The 22,681-nt window shown below is 54.7% G+C and overlaps 1 protein-coding gene across 1 annotated transcript; it reads left to right on the top strand.

The window, feature by feature from the left end:
- Positions 1-10,055: 10,055 nt before the first annotated feature.
- LOC132085517 (uncharacterized) lies at positions 10,056-17,761 on the top strand. The gene is made up of 6 exons (XM_059490993.1): positions 10,056-10,070; positions 10,455-11,438; positions 11,801-12,808; positions 13,190-14,161; positions 14,550-15,557; positions 16,003-17,761. Exons 1-6 carry the CDS (start codon positions 10,056-10,058, stop codon positions 16,891-16,893), a joined length of 4,878 nt encoding a protein of 1,625 aa, XP_059346976.1. The 3' UTR covers positions 16,894-17,761.
- Positions 17,762-22,681: the final 4,920 nt, after the last annotated feature.

Genomic DNA, 22,681 nt, shown 5'->3' with positions numbered 1-22,681 from the left:
GGTGAATGGTGAAGGGATAAGTTAGTTAAAGTGTAAAACACAGGGTTTAGGATTTTGGTACAGGGGGGTCTAAAGAAGTAAGATGGAGGAATTGGGGCGTGTCCTGTCCTTCTTCTTCTTCTTCTTGGCCTCCATCTTCTGTGGTGGTGGTGGCACTTGGGGATTGGTTGTTACTAGAAGTGCACAGGTTAATAAGAGTAGAAAGTATTGGAGAAAAATGATAAATATTGTACACGTAACTTAGGGTATAAAGATAAGTGACCGCCCGGGGGCTTGGGGTGTGTGCCCATGGCTGACTTGCTGTGCAGACCTCTGTCGGGCTGAAAGAAAATCTTTTAGATAAACAATTAATAAACACCAAGACCGAGACAAGATCAGAAGTCTCTCCTCGTCCTTTGAAGCGTCGGCTCTCCAAGGCCATCCCTGGGAATTCCCTGAGAATTCCAGAACAGCCCAAAACACCACAGAAAACCTTACAAGCCTAAACAGCCGAGAAACAGAGCAAATGTCATCCCTGAGCTATCTCCGGTAATAAATCAGCTGGACATAAATCAGCCAGAAGAATGCCAGAAAACCTTACAAGTGGCGTTCGCTGCTTGGGCACCCCCCACCAACCCTTTCGGGGGGGGATCAGCCCTGAAGAGCTGAAGAGCTGAAGAGCTGAAGAGCCGAGAGGGCAGCTCCTGAGGAGAGAAGCCTGAGAAAAAAAAAAAAGGAAAAGAAGAAAGAAGAAAAGAAGAAAAAAAAAAAAAAAAACAGCCAGAAGAGTCTGCAAAAAAAACAGCAGTCACTGAGAATTCCATCTCTCAGCTTCTGCCGAAGACAGTTCGTAGCAGAGCAGCCCGGATCGGAACCAGAAGGCGCCTCTGGATTCCTTCTCCTGTGACCTGCTGGACAGAGACGGGAGCCTTCGGACAGCTCTGACGACAGATTCGGTGAGAAGGTCAAAAAATAAGAACATAATTGCACACTCTCCCAAAAAAACAACGGGAAATTTTGTCCGCCTTACAAGGCGTGGCTCAAGCATATACAGAAGGGATCCCAAGAAAAGAATTAAAACAGCTGTTGTTGTGGGCAAGGCTTAATTACCCACTGGCCGAAACATGCCTGCTATTCGAAGTGGGGTTTTGGCAGGAAATTAATAGGCACTTATATTTTTTAGCAACAAAGAAGGACGAGACAGCGTTAAAGCTGCTCTCGTTGGCAAGATTGATGCCAGAAAGGCATCATCTCGGCACAGTCGAAAAGACTGGGAGAGCAACGAAAAGTTGCCGGCACCCTCAGAAGGAGGGTGGGGAGCAAAGCTCCAGGAGAAAAAAAAAAGAAAAAATTTTAATTAGTTCTGGCCTCAAGAAGCCAGGGGAAAGGGCTCTCGAGAAAAGAGAGCAGGAAATAATATTAAAGCCCCGGTCCCAAAACCCAGAAACCCCAGGAAGCTCCTAAAGCGTCCTGAAACTCCGGAGACTACAAGGGAGTCAGGATCGGAGGGGGGGGTGCAGGGGGGAGAGAAGGGATCGGGGGGGGAGGCGTTTCCCGCGGGGGGCACGGCGCGGCAGCGACGGAGCCGGCGGGGAGCGCGGGTGAAGAGATAAAGGGAGACATGAGTGCAGACGCGGCTTTTATCAGCGCGGCGCCGGGGGGTGGCGGCCGGCCCGGCCGGCAGAGTAGCGGGAACGCGCGCGGCGGGCAAAACTCGCAAAAACCCGGGAGCGAAGTCGGGTCGAATTGCGGGGCGGGCCTGGGTGCCGGCGGGGGGCGGGCTGTACGCACCGGCGGGAGGAGCCAGGGACACAACGTCAGAGGGAGAGGAGACAGAGTCGGGACAGACCGAGGGGAGGAGATTCGGAGGTGGAGCAAGGGGGAGAGAGTGACATCTGAGGCGAGGAGGGGCCGTGCTCGGGATCCTATGTCCCCGCGGCTCCACACCCTCTTCGGAATTGGCACCTTCGGTTGTAACCCTCGGAGTCCCAGTCCCTTCCCTTCAAGGGAGACGTTCTGGTGTTCAAGCTCCATTTCCAGCTGAATTAAAAGCCAAGCAGACACGGTCTCAAATGAGATCACGAACACGGCAGTCGACAGGACAGGGGCAGTCGAGCTCAGGCTGTCATCCGAGCTGGGGAGGCCGGTGACAGCGCCACCTAGTGGGGGGGCAAGGCTTTCGCTTGTATCTCCACAGATCGAGACGTGGGCGTCGGCACGACACGTGAAACCATTTCGAGTGCGAGAACATGAAAATGCGGATCCCAGAACAAAGATCCAAGAGAAAAAAAAAGAGACGAGTACTCAGACAGGAGTCGAGACTCAGATTGCCAAGACGACTCGGAAGAGAAATAAGAAGAAACTAAGGACTTTGGGGGAATTCTCTGTTAAGGTCCTGAATGAAAAGCAAAGCAATGATGTCAAACAAAAGTGAAGCCATGAGTTTCATGATGCTTATGCGCATCATTCTTTCATTCATTGAAATAAGCAATGGGGGTAATTTACCTATTAATCAGCCAAAGCAAAATGTAGGGTAGACTTCTTTGACATCTCTCCCATTTGGAGAGGAATTTTAAGAGTAGGATTCTATGTTTTAATAATTCTCCTATTCCTCATACTTGTCATCCCATGCATATTTGCATGTTTAAAACACGCTATGAATCGGATAGTAAAAGAGATCTTCCTGGTGCAAACAGAAGGGGGAGATGTGGGATCTCAGCACCTCAGGATGGAGGTGCAGAGAGGCCGAGACCACCCTTGGGGGGCTCGGGAATCCTGGAATGTTGCCAGAAGTGTCTGGTGGCAGGATTTTGATCCTACACAGGAGATGAGACCTGTATGAAGACTGGGAGGAATTCACTGGGTGAATGGTGAAGGGATAAGTTAGTTAAAGTGTAAAACACAGGGTTTAGGATTTTGGTACAGGGGGGTCTAAAGAAGTAAGATGGAGGAATTGGGGCATGTCCTGTCCTTCTTCTTCTTCTTCTTGGCCTCCATCTTCTGTGGTGGTGGTGGCACTTGGGGATTGGTTGTTACTAGAAGTGCACAGGTTAATAAGAGTAGAAAGTATTGGAGAAAAATGATAAATATTGTACACGTAACTTAGGGTATAAAGATAAGTGACCGCCCGGGGGCTTGGGGTGTGTGCCCATGGCTGACTTGCTGTGCAGACCTCTGTCGGGCTGAAAGAAAATCTTTTAGATAAACAATTAATAAACACCAAGACCGAGACAAGATCAGAAGTCTCTCCTCGTCCTTTGAAGCGTTGGCTCTCCAAGGACATCCCTGAGAATTCCAGCACACCTAAAACAGCAGAAAACCTAAACAGTCTAAACAGCCGAGAAACAGAGCAAAAATGGCATTCCCTGAGCTAACTATCTCCGGTAATAAATCAGCCCAGCAAAGAGAAAAGAAGAACGCCCAAAAATTTACACTGTACTACTAAGAAAAACCCATGGCCCTTGCCTGACAGTCGCAACACACACATGGGTCCAATTGGCCAATCAAGCCAAGCAACCCTCGCCAGTGACCAATTGTTCTGGTTTGAAAGCAAAACCAGTGAGAGACTCCAAGTAAGAAATGCAATTTATTAGGAAAAGGGAAAAAAAACCCCAAAACACATGCAATAATACAAAATAAAACTACTGAGAGAGTCAGAATATATCCTGACACCCTGCTAGTAAGGGCAGTGGCAGCAGTCCAGATGAAATGGTCTTGGTGAAGTGGTGATCCCGTAGAAAAGTTCTGGTAGCTCTTGTCCTCTGGAAACCAGTGGGTAAGGGCTGCCTGTTCTGTCCCAAGGCCTGGATTGTATCCAGGTGGGGATGCTGAGCTCCTCCCCCCTGGGCGGAGCATCTCCCAATGGGCTGATATCGTTCTGAGTCATGATTGGCCCTTGATTGCCCATCAAAGAGAAATGGCTCCTGGAGGGAGTTATCTCGGAATCATGGGGCAAGGCATTGATGGGCTCATTAATAGGAGATAAGGAAAAAACAATGCCTTGTTGCCCTGATTTTTTATGGTTTTTTAAGCCTTCTGAAGTTTACATTCTTGTAAGGAACTTTCTCGCATGCTTTACATAAATAACTGATTGTTTTGCATTCTTTTAAGGAGGAGGAGAAATTTGATGGACTGCTGGTTTGTCCAGTGTCATTGGTGAGGTGGCACTTTTACCCTCCAATCCATGGGCACTTTTGGAAATCTATAAATGTTGGTGGCAGAAATTAAAAGTGCTCTTTTTTACCTTGGGAGAGTGGCGTGCCCACATCATGTTATTTCCTGTCCTGTAGCAACATCTGGTGGCCGCCGTGTGTGGAACAGCCATGGGTGAGGTCATACCATTTTACTCCCCCTCCCTGTTTTGGCGTGGTGACTGTGAGGCTGTGAGGCGTTCAGCACTTTGCCTGCAGCTCTTGAGATAACGGCAAATCCTGTGGGTTTCATGGAGGATTCTCTGGTTTTGGACCCCTGGAAGGGTCTCATGGAGCGGAAATGGGTTTCCATTTCCTGGAGTGATTTTGAAAGATTATTTCGGTGTTCCAGAGAGCAAGGGGTTTTTTTCAACCCTGCAGAGGCATTCTCTAGGGAGGCGTGGTCTCTCATGGAAGGCCAAGCACATTTTGATGACTGCACGATAGACGTGGGATCACTGCTGGTTCATTGGAAAAAGTTTGACGTGATTTGGTGGAGGTCTCTAGCTCTCCGAGTTCCCAGGGGGACCCTTCTGTCTCAGATGTGGATGAGGGTGTGCAAGAGCCTAAATGAGGGATGTGGGACCCCAGGCAGCTCTTCACAATGCAGTTTATTACATCTAAGAGGTTACAGCAGTCAAGGGTCATGGGCGACCGAGCCCGTGCCTACATTGGTCAGCTCCAGCTGTAGGCAGGCCTGGAGACCCACACCCCTCATTCAGGCTCTTACTAATCCCTCTTACTAATGGTGCTCCACGTTGGGCGCCGCCGTAAGAGTCAGACTGAAAGATGCAGGACTCCAGGCAGCTCTTCAAAATGCAGTTTATTACATCCAAGATATTACAGCAGTCCAGGGTCATGGACAACGGAGCCTGTACCGACTGCTGTAAGCTCCAGCTGCAGGCAGGCCTGGAGACCCACATCCCTCATTCAGGCACTTACGGATGGTTCTCCATGTTGGGTGCCACTGTAAGAGCCTAAATGACAGATGTGGGACTCCAGGCAGCTCTTCAAAATGCAGTTTATTGTTTCCATGACATTACAACAGTCCAGAGTCATGGGTGGCAGAGCCTGTGCCTACAGCTGTCAGCTCCAGCTGCAGTCAGGACTGGAGACCCATATCCCTCATTCAGGCTCTGACTAATGGTGCCCCACATTGGGCGCCAACTTAAGAGCTGAAATGAGAGATGTGGGACTCCAGGCGTCTCCTCAAAATGCAGTTTAGTACATCCAAGACAGTTGAGCAGCCCAGGGTCATGGGTGAGAGAGTCTGTGCCTGCAGGTGTGTGCTCCAGCTGCAGGCAGGCCTGGAGACCCACATCCCTCATTCAGGCTTTCACTAATCCCTCTTACTAATGGTGCCTCACGTTGGGCACCAGCGTAAGAGCCAGATGGAATGATGCAGGAGTCCAGGCAGCTCTTCAAAATGCAGTTTATTCCATCCAAGGTGTTACAGCACTCCAGGGTCTTGGGTAACAGCGCTGTGCCTACAGCTGTTAGCTCCAGCTGCAACCAGGCCTGCACATCCTTTAATTTTGGTTACAATGCATTAGATACTTTTCTTTCCTGAGCATCCGAATACAGCAGAACCAATCTATACCTTAACTTTTACCTATAGCCTATCATAACTACTGTAATTACCATATTCATGTTACTGTTCTCCAATCACTAAAAGTTAGTACATTACAGTTCAAGCTGGAAGATGTTTTCCAATTTTCTTGCAGTGGAAAATTCTGAGACCTTTTTTCTGCTTGCAACATCAGCAGGCTTGTTTGCCTGTGCTGTCTTTCTGCTCTGTAAAAACATCTTCTTGTTTGAGGTGGGTTTATCCTTTACTCTAAGCCATAAAACCCCCTTCTAACTAACTCACCCTTTGCCTCCTTGGTTATCCAGTAAGACTGGCTCAGCAGTTCTTTTCTTCTATATCAAAACTTCCTTCCATCTCCATTCCTTCTTCAGATTCTACATTCAAAAACCTTTCTGCCCAGCACACACACCTGTGAGACTTTCTTGTCAAACTTTCATCCTTCCCAACACAAGTGGGTTTCCCATCCCACCTTCCCGTGTCTTCCCCATGGTCACACAGACAGAACCACAGGTCAGCCCGTGGGGTGCACCCTCTCTGTCGAGCTGGGGGACGTTGGGCTCTGACTGTGGGGCCTGTGACTCGCACGGGTGCTGCATTGATCTTCCTCACCTCCTCCCTCATCTCCCTCATCTCTTTGAGTTCCTTGACCATGGCAGAGACACGAGCCTGCATGGGGCCATTGATTATACTCTCATAATTATTGTGAAAAACACCAATCACTTGTTTTTAGAATTTTAAAAGTTTAATAGTAATAAAATGGTTATAAAAATAGTAATATAATTAGAATATGAAACACTTGAACAATTGGGATTTAGGACAATATGAGGCAATAAAAACAAAGAGTTACAAACAGTACGGGTACCTCTTTCTCGGCAGAATAAGCTCAAAAAAGGGACACCCGTTAACAGAGGATTAACGCTTAAAAACAATAGCATACTGCATATTCATACAACTCATACATGACGCATAAATTCCATTCAAACAAAGGATTCTGCCTGGTCAATGTCAACTTCTTTCTCTGAATCCTGACTTCAGGGCTGAGTGAGGCACGAAGAAGTTGGTTTCTTCTGATAATGGAGCAATAAATTCTTTTTCTCTGCAAGATTTCAGCGTCCTGAGGCTGTTATCTCAGTGGGAGTGCCTTATTCGTCCCTTTTCAAAAAAGTATCTTACGTAGCATAGTTTCTATTTTAACATTATGTTATAACCTTAAACTATACTTAAGCACACTACTTAAGAAAATTAATACAGCATCACATTCTAACATAACACAAATAATATTCATTTTGATATTTGCCAAAAGCCAATCATAAAATATGCATTTTTCACAATTTCTAAGCTTGTTGGTGACAGAGCCCACTGCCTCTCGGTTGGTATCAGTATCAGTCATTGCAATGAGGGTGGTGTATTGAGATGGCCCCAGATTTGCCAGACCCCACAACATTTGCTGTGTGCACCTGACCTTGTCGAGGTCATTTCCATGCTGTCCATCCCTCCCAAAGAGTCCCTCCAATTCTGCCACTTCTCTCAGTTCTTGTATCCCTTCCTCAAGGGTTTGCTATAATTTTAATTTTGCCATCTGCTCGGGTGTATTTGCATCCCACCCAGGGTTTCCTAGGGGAAATATCTCAGTGACAGCGCCTTGAAGCAGCTCCCTGGCTGTTCTCCCCTCAAGGAACGTTGGGATGGATTTATTGACCACTCGTCTCTCAGTGGGGTCAGTGATGTGTCTGACACAGAGTTCAGAACAGACCAGTCTGCTTTATATAGAGAATATTAATTAATTAATTAATTAATAATAGGCTGTACAGTGCACACATGAACTGATAGATTATACTGAACCAACCTGCAGCTGGAAGGAATCATCGATAATCAATATCAGTATCAAATACAGTATCAAACTGCTGGTGATCAATAATAATGTGTGAAAGGCAATACAAAAGTGCAGAAGCCAATATAGGATTGCAAAAACCAATGCAGAATTGCAGAGGCCAATTATTAAATTGTCATTTATATCCCAACTCTGCTGCAGGCACTGTGGAAAGCTGGAAGCTCTTGAGGGGACTCATTCAGCCCTGTCCGCTGTCCCAGAGTGTCCCCAGAGTGTCCCTGAGTGTCCAGAGATGTCACCCCAGGATATCCCATCAGGATTTGGGGCAATTCCAATGAAAATTCCCAGAAAATTCCCCGAATTTATCTCAGATACTGCATGGGGAGGGGACAGGTGACAGCAACGATGTCCCCAATGATGTCACTGCCACGATGATGTCGTGGCAGTGACGTCACTGTCCTGAAGCAGCCTCGGGATGTCCTTGATGGCTTTTTGGCACCGCTCAGCCACTGCACGGCTGCCAGGGCCATTGCGGCCACCGCGGCCATCATAGGGACTCAAGAGGAGGTCGTGGATGTCCCCAAGTGTCCCCAGCAGGTGATGCTTGAACAGGCGGGCGCTGGACTCCCACAGCTGCTCAAATTTGGCCACCGCAGCCACCAAGTCCTCGGGGACATCAGAGGATGCCTCCTTTGTCCCCTCCAGGGCAGCCTCGATGGCCCCGAGCTGGCACTCCATGTATTTGATAAACTCAGTGGCTCTGTCACACGCATCCACCAAGCGCTGCAGCGGCTCCAGGGTCACCTCTGCCCAATGTCTCTTCCTGGTGGTTGCCCTCACCCACCTGGGGGCCACCACGGCCTCTCCCATGGTCTTCTTGGTGGCCGCCACCACCTGGGCACCATGCGCCGCCCCTGCCGAGGCCTCCTCATCCCTGTCCAGGGCCACCATCAGCTGCTGGGCTGTGGCCGCCCGGTTGTCCCCAGCTGTCCCCCTGCGGGTGGCCTTGTCCTGCTGGTCCCTGGCCCAGGCAAGGGCCACGTCCTCGCAGGCATCACGGAGCTTGGGGACCTCCTCGACCAGCTGTTTCCATCTCTCCTCACATGCAGCCACCAACTCCCGCCAGGCGCTGCCCGCGGCTCTCACATCGGCCCAGAGGGTGGCCAGGGCCTGGCCCAGGGAGGGGACACCAGGGTCACCCAGGGAGGTGACACCGGGGCGTTCCAGGGCCTTACGGAGGCTCCAGGTGAAGATCCTCAGGGCCCCGTGCAGTAACTTTGGGGGCACACAGCGCCGCAGGCCCCGGCGTGGCCCGGTCACGGTGGCTGTCACCTCGCCCAGAGTGGCCACCATGGAGACCAGAGCCTCCAGCAGCTGGGGAGGGGACGGCTGGGGAGGGGACAGGGGAAGTGTCAGGGACCTGGTGGCAGTTGTGGCCTCCTAAGGTGGCCCCTGTGCCCTCCCAGGGTCCCCTTTGTCCCCTCCCTGGAGGGCTCTGCTGTCCCCTCTGTCCCTTTGTCACCGCTGCTATCCTCTCTGTCACCCCCTGCCATCCTCCCACTTTCCCCTCTGCCACCCGTGGTCACCTCCACCCCTCTGTCACCTCCCCCCTTCCTGCCACACCCTCCTGTCCCCTCTGTCACCCCCATGTCCCCCCATGACAGTATTGTCACATCCTGAGGGGCTCCCTGGATGCTGGGGACATTCCGGGGACACTTTGGGGACAGTCTGGGGACATTCTGAGAACACGCTGGGGACAAACATGTCTGGGTGACAATCAGGGACACACGGGAACGTGGCATGGCCGGATGGAGGAAGCAAGAAGAGGTGTCCCTTCTGCTCCCTCCCCCCACCTGTGGGGCCAGGGCAGGGTTCTCCCAATGTTCCCCCAATGTCCCCAATGGGACCCCGATGTCCCCTGAGTGTCCCCACATGGCCCCGGTGTTGCCCCGATGTCCCCCCACAAGGCTCAAGTGTCCCCCTGATGTCCAGTTGGGGACACCGGGGACTCACCGGGGTCCTGTTGGGGACCTTGGGGACACGCCCATGCACTTCCCTTGGGGACACCCCCATGTCCTTCCCTTGGGGACACCGGAGCCACCCTGACATCCCCTGTCCCGTTTTGGGTCACCACGTTGTCCCCAATGTCCCCACAGTGTCCCCAACAGGTCCCTGGTGTGTCCCCAGGGTCCCCAACAGGCCATCGGGGGACACTTGAGCCTTGTTGGGGACCCTGAGGGGACATTGGGGTCCCGTTGGGGACATCGGGGGGGGACACTGGCGCCCTGCCCTGGTTCCACAGTGGGGGGAGGAGGGGCGGTGACGTCACCTCTTCCTGTTTCCTCCATCTGGCTGTGTCCCGTTCCTGCGTGTCCCCAACCTTTACCCGGGCGTGTTTGTCACCCAGAATGTCCCCGGAGTGTCCCCAAGGCATCCCCGGACTGTCCGTGGAGTGTCCCCAGCTGCCATGGAGCCCCTCGAGGTGCGACAGTCCCGGAGTGGTGGGGGGGGAGGGGACAGAGGGGACACGGGGGTGACAGAGGGGACACGAGGGGGTGAAAGGAGGCAGTGGGGGACGGAGGTGACACGGGTGTGGCGGGAGGGACAGGGGGTTGCAAAGGGGACAGGAGGACATAGGAGGAAGGGGGAGGTGACAGAGGTGAAGGGGGGGAAGAACAGGAAGTGGCAGGTGGTGGCAGAGGGGTCGGGGGAGTGACAAAGGGACAGAGGGGACAGCAGAGCCCTCCGGGGAGGGGACAAAGGGGATCCCAGGAGAGGACAGGGGCCACCCCAGGAGGCTGTAGATCCCACAAGGTCCCTGACACCTCCTCTGTCCCCTCCCCAGCTGTCCCCGGCCCTGCTGCAGCCACAGGTCACCGTGGTGGCCACCCTGGGGGAGCTGCTGAACACCCTGCCCAGGCTGGATGAGATGATGCTGGTGAACCAGTCCGCAAGCTGCCTGTACTGGGACCTCGTGGACTTCACCAAAGAGCTCCAGACCACCCTGTACTGCACTGATGCCACTGGGTGGCGCCACAATGTCACCTCTGATGATGGTGACCCTCCTGCCTACCTGAGCTGGGCCCTGGCCGCCTACAGGAGCACCCCAGGGACCTCCCGGGACCGTGTCACAATGGCAGCCAGCGAGTGGCAGGAGTCGGTGTCTGTATTTATGAATAGCTGGGCCCATCCAACCAGGACAGCCACCAAGCTCCGCAACACCTGCAGGGTGATGGCCATTCAGGCGGCCGCTGAGGCTGCTGAAAGTCAGGCCCACGCTGCCTCCTGGGCCAAGCACCTGCAGGACGAGGCTCAGGAAAACATGAGGGAGCTGGGTCAGGCCCTGGGCAGAGAGGAGGGGGCTGAGGGGCGGGATGAGCAAAAATCCTGGAAGAGACGGTATGCGAGGAAAGTTGCCAGGGAGGCAACAAGGGCCACCAGGTTTAAAGAGCGGGTGGAGGCGTCCCTGTGGCTGCTGGAGCGCTTGGTGGCCGCATGTGACGAAGCCAGCGCGTTCCCCCGGGAGCTGCAGCACCTGCTCAGGGACATCAAGGCCATCCTGGAGGGGACAAATGCGGCGTCCCCCGATGTCCTAGGGGGCTTCGTGGCCAAGGTGGCCGTGGCTGAGGCGCTGTGGGAGGCCAACGCCCGCCTGGCCAAGGATCACCTGCTAGGGACACTTCCAGACACCACCAGGTTCTACATGAATGGTGCTCCCACCGGTCCCAGCACCCGTGAGGTGGCCGAGCGGTGCCAAAGAGCCACCGAGGACATCCCAAGGCTCCTTCGACCCATGGAGCATCTCCAGAGCGTCCTCAAGGTGTCCCCAGTGAGCGTGGAGCTCCAAGAGGTGCGACAGGGGGGTGGGGTGGGGGAAAGGGGGACAGAGGGGGCACGGGGCAGGAGAGGGGGCAATAGGGTATGGAGGGGACATGGGGAGTGGCAGGAGGGGACAAGGGGTCACAAGTGGGACAGGAAGGAGTGGCAGGAAGGAGGGAGGCGACTGAGGAGTAGAGGGGAAATGGGGGGGAGGGGACAGCAGTGGAGGCAGGGGGGTGGGAGGGGCTATGAGGAGAGGGGCAGGGGGTGGCAGAGGGAACAAGAGGCTGACAAAGGGACAGAGGGGCAAAAAGGACCCCTCGGGGCAGGGGGCCACCCCAGGAGGCTGTAAGTGCCACCAGGTCCCTGACACCTCCCCTGTCCCCTCCCCAGCTGTCCCCGGCCCTGCTGCAGCCACCGGTCACCGTGATGGTCACCCTGGGTGAGCTGCTGGCCACCCTGCCCAGGCGGGATGAGATGATTCTGCCAGTGTCCACAATGAACCTGTACTTTGACCTGGTGGAATTCACCAAGGAACTCAGGGTCACCCTGTACCGCATTGATGACACCTCGTGGCACCTCAGTGTCACCTCCAATATTGATGACCCTCCCACCTCCCTGAGCCAGGCCCTTACTGCCTGCAAGAGCACCCCAGGGACCACCTGGGACTGTGTGACAATGGCAGCCAGCAAGTGGCACAGGTCGGTGTCCACACTCATGGACAGCTGGGCCCAGATGGCCAGCAAGGCCACCAAGCTCCGCAACGCCTGCAGGGAGGTGGTCACTGAGGCAGACACCAAGGCAGCCACTGCCACCGCCCGGGCCAGGGAGCTGCAGGACGAGGCTGCCCGTTATGGGACAGCTCAGGAAAACATGGTGGAGCTGGGTGAGGCCGTGGGCAGGGAGGAGGGGGCCGAGGTGGTGGCCGGGCATGAAGCCTGGGTGAGGGAACATGCCATGATGGCTGCCAGTGAAGCAACAAGGGCCACCATGGTGAGAGAACGGGTGGAGGCGGCCCTGGGGCTGCTGGAGCGCTTGGTGGCCGCGTGTGACGAAGCCACCACGTTCCCCCGGGAGCTGCAGCGCAGGGTTGGGGACATCGAGGCTGCCCTGAAGGGGACAAATGAGGCGTCCCACTATGTCCCTGAGTACTTGGTGGCCAAGGTGGCTGTGGCCGAGCAACTGTGGGTGGCCAACGCTCGCTTGGCCAAGGAACACCTGCGGGGGACACTTGATGACATCAGCAAGTTCTATTTCGATGGTGAACCCGTCAGCCTCAATGTCTGTGAGGTGGCCGAGCGGTGCCAAAGAGCCACCGAGGACATTCCAAGGCTCCTTCGACCCCCGGAGCATCCCCAGAGCGTCCCCAGGGTGTCCTCAGTGACCATGGAGCTCCAAAAGGTGTGATCAGGGGGGAGAGGGGGGCAGAGGGGACAGTTGAGGGGAGGGGCACAGGGGTTGGGAAGGGGCAATGGGGCATGGGGGGACACAGGGAGTGGTGGGAAGTGACAGGGGGTTGGAAAGCGGACAGGAGGGAGTGGCAGGAAGGAGGGAGGAGACGGAGGGGGTGGAGGGGATACAGGGGGGAGGGGATGGTGTGCAATGCGGGGTATACGGGGGGAAGGGGACACGGGGGCTGGAAGGGTGTGGCAGAGGAAACAAGAGGCTGACAATGGGATGGAGGGGACAAAGGGGACCCTTCGGGGGAAAGGACCACCCCAGGAGGCCACAAATGCCAGCTGGGCCACCAGGTCCCTGACACCTCCCCTGTCCCCTCCCCAGCTGTCCCCGGCCCTGCTGCAGCCACAGGTCACTGTGGTGGCCATCATGGGTGAGCTGCTGGGCACCCTGCCCAGGGAGAACGAGGCACATCTCGTATCTGCAGTGGACCTGTACTTTCGGCTTGCGGACTTCTCCAGGGGGCTCTGGGCCACCCTGTACTGCATTGATAATGCCGGGTGGCGCCACAGTGTCATCTGTGAAGATGGAGACCCTTTCACCTCTCTGAGCCAGGCGCTGGCAGACTACAAGGACACCACATGGACCACCATGTTCCATGTGACAATGGCGGCCAGGAAGTGGCAGGGGTCGGTGGATGCTCTTTGGAACTGCTGGGACCAGCTGGCCAGGAAGGCCACCAAGCTCCGCAACATCTGCAGGAGGGCGGTCACAGAGGCAGCCTACATGGTGGCCCAGTACAGGGAAAGGCAGGCCAAGGCTAGGGAAAACATGGTGGAGCTGGGTCAGACCCTGGGCAGGGAGGACGGGGCCGAGGTGGTGACCGGACATGAAGCCCAGGTGAGGAGAGAGGTCTGGAAGGATGCCAGCCTGGCAACAAGGGCCACCATGGTGAGACAGCGGATGGAGGCGGCCCTGGGGCTGCTGGAGCGCTTGGTGGCCGCGTGTGAAGATGCCACCGCGTTCCCCCGGGAGCTGCTGCGCCTGCTCAGGGAGACCAAGGCCATCCTGAAGGGGACAAATGAGGCGTCCCCCAATGTCCCCGAGGACTTGGTGGCCAAGGTGGCCATGGCTGAGGCCCTGTGGGAAGCCAATGCCCGCCTGGCCAAGGATCACCTTGGGGGGACAGTTCAAGACATCAAGTTCTATTTCACTGGTGGTCCCACCAGCCCCAGTGTCTGTGGGGTGGCCGAGCAGTGCCAAAGAGCCATTGAGGACATCTCAAGGCTCCTTCGACCCCTGGAGCATCCTCAGAACGTCCCCAAGGTGTCCCCAGCGAACATGGAGCCCCAAGAGGTGCGATGATGGGGGGGGGAGGGGGACAGAGGGGAACAGGATGGGGAGGGGGCAATGGGTGATGGGGGGGACATGGGGCATGGTGGGAGGGGACAGGGGGTTGGAAAGGGGACAGGAGGGAGTGGCAGGAAGGGGGGAGGTGACCAACGGGGGCAGGGGACGGTGTGGGATGTGGGCCATACAGAGGGAAAGGGACACAGGGGCTGGCATGGGGTGGCAGAGGGGACCGTGGAGGGGCCGGGGGGCAGGAAGGGCACGAGGCTGCAGAGGGAACAAGAGGCTGACAAAGGGACAGAGGAGACAAAGGGGACCCCTCAGAGACAGGGGGCCGCCCCAGAATGCTGTAAGTGCCCTGAGGTCCCTGACACATTCCCTGTCCCCTCCCCAGCTGTCCCCGGCCATGCTGCAGCCACAGGTCACCGTGGTGGCCACCCTGGGTGAGCTGCTGGACGCCCTGCCCAGGCTGGACAAGGAAGTGCTGCCCGTGTCCGCATTGCGCCTGTACTGGGGCCTGGAGGAATTCACCAGGGAGCTCCGGTACACCCTGTGCCACACAGATGACACCTGGTGGTGCCGCAATGTCACCTCCGATGGTGATGACTCTGTCACCTCCCTGAGCCAAGCGCTGGCCGCCTACAGGAGCACCCCAGGGACCACCTGGGACAATGTGGCACGGGCGTGCAGTGAGTGGCTGGACTCGGTGGCTGCACTCGATGAGAGGTGGGCTGACCTGGCCTGGGACGCCTCCAAGCTCCGCAACGCCTGCAGGAGCGTGGCTGCTGAGGCAGCTGACAGGGCAGCCACCACCACTGCCTGGGCCAGGGAGCTGCAGGCCAAGGCTGGCCATGAAGAGACAGCTCAGGAAAACATGGTGGAGCTGGGTCAGGCCCTGGGCAGGGAGGAGGGGGCCGAGGTGGTGGCTGAGCGTGAAGCCCAGGTCAGGCGAGAGGCCAAGGTGGCTGCCAGTGAGGCAACAAGGGCCACCATGGTGAGAGAGTGGGTGGAGGCGGCCCTGGGGCCTCTGGAGCGCTTGGTGGCCGCGTGTGACGAAGCCACCGCGTTCCCCCGGGAGCTGTCGTGCCTGCTCAGGGACATGATGGACACCCCGGAAGAGACAAATGAGGAGTACCCTGATGTCCCCGAGAACTTGGTGGCCAAGGTGGCCGAGGCCGAGCTGCTGTGGGAGGCCAACGCCGGCCTAGGCAAGGATCACCTGCAGGGGACACTTCAGGACATCATCAAATTCTATTTCACCGGTGGTCCCGACAGCCCCAGTGCCTGTGGGGTGGCTGAGCGGTGCCAAAGAGCCATGGAGGACATCCCAAGGCTCCTTCAACCCCCGGAGTGTCCCCAAGGTGTCCCCAAGGTGTCTCCAATGAGCATGGAGCTCCAAAAGGTGCGACAGGGTGGGGGAAGATGGGGACAGAGGGAACACTGGGGGAGGAGGGGGCACAGGGGTGGGGAAGGGGCAATGAGGTATGGAGGGGACACGGGGAGTGGCAGGAGGGGACAGGGTCGCAAAGGGGACAGAAGGGAGTGGCAGGAAGGGGGGAGGTGACAGAGGGATGGAGGGCAAAGGGGGGTGCGGGGGTAGTGGGGGATGGGAATGACTGGGAGGGGAGGGACACGGGGGACAGTGGGCAGTGGCAGAAGGGACAGCAGAGGGTGGCAGGGGCTACAAGTGTGGTGACAGGGGGTGGCAGAGGGGACAAGGGGGTGACAAAAGTACAGAGGGCACAGTAAAGCCCTCCAGGAAGGGAACAACAGGGAGGTCACAGGGGCCACCTCAGAAAGCCGTAAGTGCCACCAGGTCCCTGACACCTCCTCTGTCCCCTCCCTAGTGGTCCCCTTTGCAGCTGCTGGAGGCTTTGGTGTCGGTGGTTGCAACCCTGGACAAGGTGGTGGCCACTGTGACCGAGCCACAGTGGGACCTACAACGCTGTGTGCCCCCAAAGTCCCTGCACGCGTCCCTGGGGAGATTCACCTCAAGACTCCGTGATACCCTGAACCACAGCGACGTCACCTCCCTGGGCAACTCTGGTGTCCCCTCCCTGAGACGGGCCCTGGCTGCCCTCGGGGCCACCCCAGGGACCACCCGGGCCAGTGTGAGAGCTGCAGCCAGCGCCTGGGGGGAGTTGGTGGCCAAGCTCGTGGACAGCTGGGACCAGCTGGCCAGGGAGGCCACCAGGATCTGTGATGCCTGCAAGAACATGGTCACGGAGCAGCAGGTGATGGTGGTCCCGGACAAGGAGGAGGTGCCCAGGGAAATGGCCACACACAATGCCCAGGTGGCAGCAGCCACCAATGAGGCCGAGGGAGAGGCTACGGTGGCCACCAGGCGGGTAATGGTGGCCACCTGGAGGGGACATTGGGCAGTGGGGGCTCTGGGGCCGCTGCAGCGCTTGGTGGCCACGTGTGACAGAGTCACCTTGTTCTACTGGAACATGGAGTGGCAGCTCAGGGACATTGAGGCCACCTTGAAGGGGACAAATAAGGTGTCCCCTGATGTCCTCCAGGCCTCGGTGTCCAAGGTGGCTGAGTTTGAGCAGCTGTGGGATGCCAGCACCCGCCTGGCCAAGGACCACCTTCTGGGGACACTTGGGGTCATCGACAACCTCCTCTTGAATCCCGATGGTGGCCACGGTGTCCTGGGTTTCTTTGGTCGCTTCAAAGTGTCCGAGCGGTGCCGAAAAGCCATCGAGGACATCCCAAGGCTTCTTCAGGGACAGTGATGTCATTGCTGTGACCTCATTGAGGGTGGTGACATCATCAGGGACATTGCTGCTGTCACTTGTCCCCTCTCCATTTCCCACTGAGGATTTGAGACAAATCTGGGTAATTTTCTGGGAATTTTCATTGACACTGTCCCAAATCCTGATGGGACATTCCTGGAGTGGCAGCATTGTGGACACTCTGGGACACTCAGGGACAATCAGGGAGGACATTCAGGGAGGACACTCAGGGATAGTCTGGGATGTTATGGGTGGAAAAGCTGTCCATATTTTAAAGGTTGCAGAGTTCACAGGTTGAACCAATCGCTGCCAAGTTGGAGTTTTAACTATTTGTTTTTATTAATTTCATGTTGTAATCACCAATTGTTAATAGTTTTTCTTTAATTACCTGTTGTTGATGGCTAAAAATCTCCTTAGTCAAGTATCCCCCTGCTGCTGCCTGGAGGATGGCACCCGGGACTGTGAGGAGGAGGTGACATCAGGGTTGACATGCAAATGAGGAAACCCCTCACCAAACCTTGCAGGAAAAACCCCTTAAAACAATGAGGCAACACGGAATTCAGGGATTGAAGTGATGTCTAGACATGAGGAATGGAATTCACTGTCTGCTAAGATCCTTTTTACCTCTCACCCCAACCTAAAGAGACATCAGCTAGAAAGACAACCCCGGATGCCAAACTGAAAAACTGGGAATCTCCTGGTGCTCTCGTGAGGATGGAACCCCCAGCCCTGCTTACAGCCCAGCAGACACAGCTGCACTCTTCCTCCTCCTCTGTGCCACTCCTGGGAGCAGCGGCAGCGTGAGCGCGACCTGTCGGTTCTCCCCACCTGAGCCGAGTGCTTTTAATAAAGGCATTAAAAGGAGAAAGATCTCCTGCCCTATTTATTTCAGCTGGGGGTTCTCCAGGATAGCCATGCCTGAAGAGGACACTGGGACTGGGGCAGCCGCCCACCCTGGACCTCTAGTACAGCTGGCTATCAGGACCAGAGAAAATCGGCTTGGGACCAGTGACGCGGAGGAGCGCCAGACTGGTGAGAGTATCCGGCAGCAGGAGTAGGGGGTGAGCGAGTGGAGTGTGATTGAGATGAGAACCGTGGTTCCACAGGGGCCTCAGTCACTTCGGACACTGGAAGTGACTGATGCCCCCGTGGTACCACGGTTCCAGACTCCCGCGAAGGGGCCGGCCGGGAATGGGGTGAGCCAGTGGAGTGTGAGTGAGACGAGGACCAGCAGCTCGGACCCTCGAAGTGAGTGAGGACCCCTTAGTACCCCAGTTTCAGGCTCCCGCGAGAGGGTCGACTTGGAATAGGGTGAGCGAGTGGAGTGTGAGTGAGACGAGGGACGGCAGCTCAGACCCTCAAAATGGTTAAGGACCCCCTAGTACCGCGGTTCTGGACTCCCGTGAGGGGGTCAGCTGAGGACGGGGGAAGCAAGTGGGATTGGTGGTTGAGGCGCATCCTAAGGGGCATAAAGGGCCCCCACTCCAGGCATGAGGAGGAAAAAGTGTGTAAGTGGCACGCAACCCAAAAGTTCTGATACAGGAGCCCTAACCTTAAGTTAGGCAATTTAGAAAATCAGGCAGTTTTTGTTTTGAAGTCCTGATGCAGGGGGCCAGGCACAAGTCTTTGTGAAAGAGGCCGTGATCTCAAGTTTTTGAAGTCCTGATACATAAGCCCTAACTGGGGCAAGTTGGGCAAACTAAAAATCAGACAGTTTTTTAAAAAGTCCTGAAGAAAGGGGTCAGGCAAATCTGAGTTTGGGTGGAGGAGGCTGGGACTCCTCCCTCAAATAGTATTTTTCTTGAGTTACCTATCAGTGCATTTCTCTTTGAGGAGAGGCATCTTTGTGATTTTTTTTTCTATTGAGACCTGAAAAATGGGAAGAGGTAATAGTAAGAGAGGCAAGAGACTGAGGAATATACCCCCCTGTAGTCCCTTAGGTGAACCGCTAGAGAGATGGGATTCTATAGAGGCCATGGAGGCATTGGATAAGGTTAAGATGATTCACTACTGTGTAGAAGTCTGGCCAGAGTTAGATGTGCGAGGAGGATGGCCCTGGTGTGGGACAAAGGATAAGTGGATGTGTCAACAACTGAGTCACTATCTGACAGCCCGAGGAGATACTGATCCTGAGCAACTATTATATGCTGCTTATTGGTTAAAGAGTGCTATTGGGGATGAAGGTGTGTGAATTTGTAAGGTGCAGAGGAAGAAAGAGGGGAATGAACAGGGGATACTGCACTTAGAAAGATTAGTTAAAGTTTGGAGCCCCTGGACTATTTGCCTCTGGATGCCCTTCCACATGACCATCCTCTTCCTCGGGCACCTCAAATGACAGATCCAGCTTTTCCCCCGGCTGCCACCCCATTACCGCCCCATCTAATTCCTTCTTCTACCTCTTTGGCTTCCTTTATGATAGACCCGGTATCTCCTCTGGTGGCCACTCCCTCACCACCTCCTTCGGCTCCTCCAGTTGTTTCTGCACCACCATGAGTGCCTACTCCACCTGCTGCTCTTTCCACCCCTTCTCCAGCTCCACTGAACATGCACTCAGGCTCTTCTCCCCCTCCTATTGCTGTCCCTTTACCTCCTCCTAGTTGGGACACAAATGCCTCCTTACCTGGTAAACTCTTATCACCAGATACAGCTGTTGACCTACAGCAAGTCCAGGTTAATGCTACTACCCTCAAATGAGTAATTTTGTGTCTGAGGATGGCCATACTGCAGTATCCGATCCAGGACCTCCGAGGCAGAGACTCTTTCCCCTCAGAGAAGTTCCTAGGGGAGGAGTAGCGGGAGGTGTTGGCTTTGTGAACGCTCCTCCAACCGCTTCTGAGGTGAGAGGATTCAAGAAAGAGTTAGGGAATTTAGTTGAGGACCCTGTGGGCATTGCCAATCAAGTGGATCAATTCTTAGGTCCAAATATTGACATTTGTGGGAGATTAATTCTATTTTGAATATATTATTTTCCCCGGAAGAGGTCTGGATGATTAGAGCAGCTAGCATAAGAATTTGGGAGAAAGATAACCATCCGGGACCCCAAGTGCCATCAGTTGAACAGAAATTACCACTAATGGATCCCAATTGGAACCCTAATCAGGAGGAAGGAAGGAAGGCCATGATGGAATATAGATCTTTGATAACTTGGGGGATCAAAGAGTCAGTTCCCAAAGGAACTAATACCAAATTGGCATTCGAGGGTGCACAAGAGAAGGATGAAACTCCTGCTACTTGGCTTAATCGCCTAAAGCGGAACTCCCAGCTGTACTCCAAAATAGACCCAGACACCACAGAAGGTCAAGTGCTACTTGGTCCAATTTGTTACCAAAATCTTGGCCTGATATACAGTGAAAACTGGAAAAGATTGAAGATTGGCAAGAGAAGGACATTAATGAGTTATTGCGAGAAGCATTGAAGGTGTATTTAAGGTGAGAAGAAAGAGCAAAGGCCAAGGCTCGGACCATGGTTGTGGTAGCTAGAGAAAGTGTGGAGGCAAGCAACTCTATCCCACAATCCAAGGTAAAAAAAGAGTGGGTGGGTCCAATACCAGGAGGAGGCAAGGACAGGCCAGTACCGCCAGGTACAAGAGGAATGGAAAGACCACAAGTCCCTTTGAGTGAAAGACGCTGCTATTATTGCTGAAAGACCAGAAACATTAGGAGGGTTTGTAAAAAGCTCAGTATTGATGAGGCAATAGCCAAGGAACAAGAAGCCTTAGAGAAGATTCTTAGAGGTTACAATTAGGGGTGTCAAGGGCTTTACATTTTAGGAGACACAATGCAACATCTAGAGGAGCCATTGGTAAACTTTGAGGTGGGACCCCTAAATGAAGAATTTGAAGTTTTGGTGGATACAGGAGCAGATAAGTGCTGTCTCAACAAAGTACCAGAAGGTATGGAAAAATGCCCAAGAGCATCTGGGGTTGGACAATACAGCTGGATGGAGGGATATCCAATAGCGCTGGGATGGGCCAGTAACACCTAAACTTGCAATAGGTGATGTGAAAGTAAAAGGTACCTTGTTGTTGTCTTGTGTGTGTGAGAGTGAGTCACACGCAAAGTCAGCCTCAACTTCCCAGGCAGGTGGGAAGGGGAACTCAGTGGACAGAGGAATGTGTGACCTGCACACCAGGCTAGTGTTCCCTGGGCAGGTGGAGCTTTAGCTGAAAGGCGTGAGTGACCTGCACACCAGGCTGTTGTTCCCTGAACAGGTGGGGGCTTTGGGCCAAAGGCTGTGTGTGACCCACCAGGCTATTGTCCCCCGGGCAGGTGGGGGCTTTGGATGAAGAGCTTGAGTGACCTGCAAACCTAGCTATTGTCCCCAGGCAGGTGGGGACTGTGGCTGAAGGGTGTGTGTGACCTGCACACCAGGCTAGTGTTCCCTGGGCAGGTGGAGCTTTAGCTGAAAGGCGTGAGTGACCTGCACACCAGGCTGTTGTTCCCTGAACAGGTGGGGGCTTTGGGCCAAAGGCTGTGTGTGACCCACCAGGCTATTGTCCCCCGGGCAGGTGGGGGCTTTGGATGAAGAGCTTGAGTGACCTGCAAACCTAGCTATTGTCCCCAGGCAGGTGGGGACTGTGGCTGAAGGGTGTGTGTGACCTGCACACCAGGCTATTGTCTCCTGGGAAGATGGAGGATTTAGCTGAAGGGTGTGAGTGACCTGCACACCAGGCTATTGTCCCTGGGCAGGTGGGGGCTTTGGCTGAAAGGTATGTGCAACCTGCACACCAGGCTGTTGTTCCCGGGCAGGTGGGGCTTTGGCAGTGGAGGCTGTGGCTGAAGAGTGCGAGTGACCTCAACACCCAGCTGGTGTCCCTCGAGCAGCTGGGTCTGGGGCTGAAGGGTGTGAGTGACCTGCACACCAGGCTATTAATCCCTGGGCAGGTGGGGCTTTACCTGAAGGGTGTGTGTGTGACCTGCACACCAGGCTATTTTCCCCAGGCAGGTGGGGGCTGTGGCTGAAGAGTGTGAGTAACCTGCACACCAGGCTATTGTCCCCAGGCAAGTGGGGGCTGTGGCTGAAGAGTGTGAGTAACCTGCACACCAGGCTATTGTCCCTGCGCAGGTGGGGCTTTGGCTGGAGAGTGTAAGCGACCTGCAAACCAGGCTGGTGTTCCCTGGGCAGGTGGGGGCTTTGGTTGAAGGCTGTGTGTGACCTGCACACCAGTCTAGTGTTCCCCGGGCAGGTGAGGAGGCTGTCGCTGAGGACCGTGAGTGACACACAAATCAGCCTCACAGGTGAACGGGCACCAGAGGCAACCAGTCAGGGCCATTCCAGGATGCCTGGCGATACTGAGACCTGGAGGCCAACCCCAAAGCATGGGGGGCCACAGGGACCCGTGATTTTCAGGCAATAAGGATCCACATTGTGTCTTGAGAGTATGGAGGAATGTGTGAAGGTGAATGAGAAATAAAAGTGAGTGAATGTAGATGCATGAAAGTATGGGTAATATGGATTGGGTATTTTAAGCTTTACCACATCTCCTTAGAGGGAGGGGTATTGTGTTGAAAAGTATTGTGGGAAAAAGGTTTGTTTTGGGTGTGAGTGGTTGAAAGAAAAGTGATATTTAAGCTGTTAGTGCAAGTGAGAAACAGAGGCAAGGGATGAATAGATAAGATCTTGAAATTGGAACAAAAAACCAAGTTGGATACAGGGAAAAAAAGGAGGAATAAATGCATACTAGAAGAGATGCCCCCAAGATAGCCCTTTAGGAGTTAAGTTACCTAACAGAAATACAACTTGCAAAATACAGAATATGCAGAAGTTGATGAGACAAGCATGCAAGCTA

The sequence above is a fragment of the Ammospiza nelsoni genome, chromosome 31 (genome assembly GCF_027579445.1).
Source record: "Ammospiza nelsoni isolate bAmmNel1 chromosome 31, bAmmNel1.pri, whole genome shotgun sequence".
In the NCBI taxonomy this organism is placed as follows: domain Eukaryota; kingdom Metazoa; phylum Chordata; class Aves; order Passeriformes; family Passerellidae; genus Ammospiza; species Ammospiza nelsoni.
The sequence above is the reverse complement of the archived record's forward strand: the minus strand, read 5'-3'. Positions and strand labels throughout refer to the sequence as shown.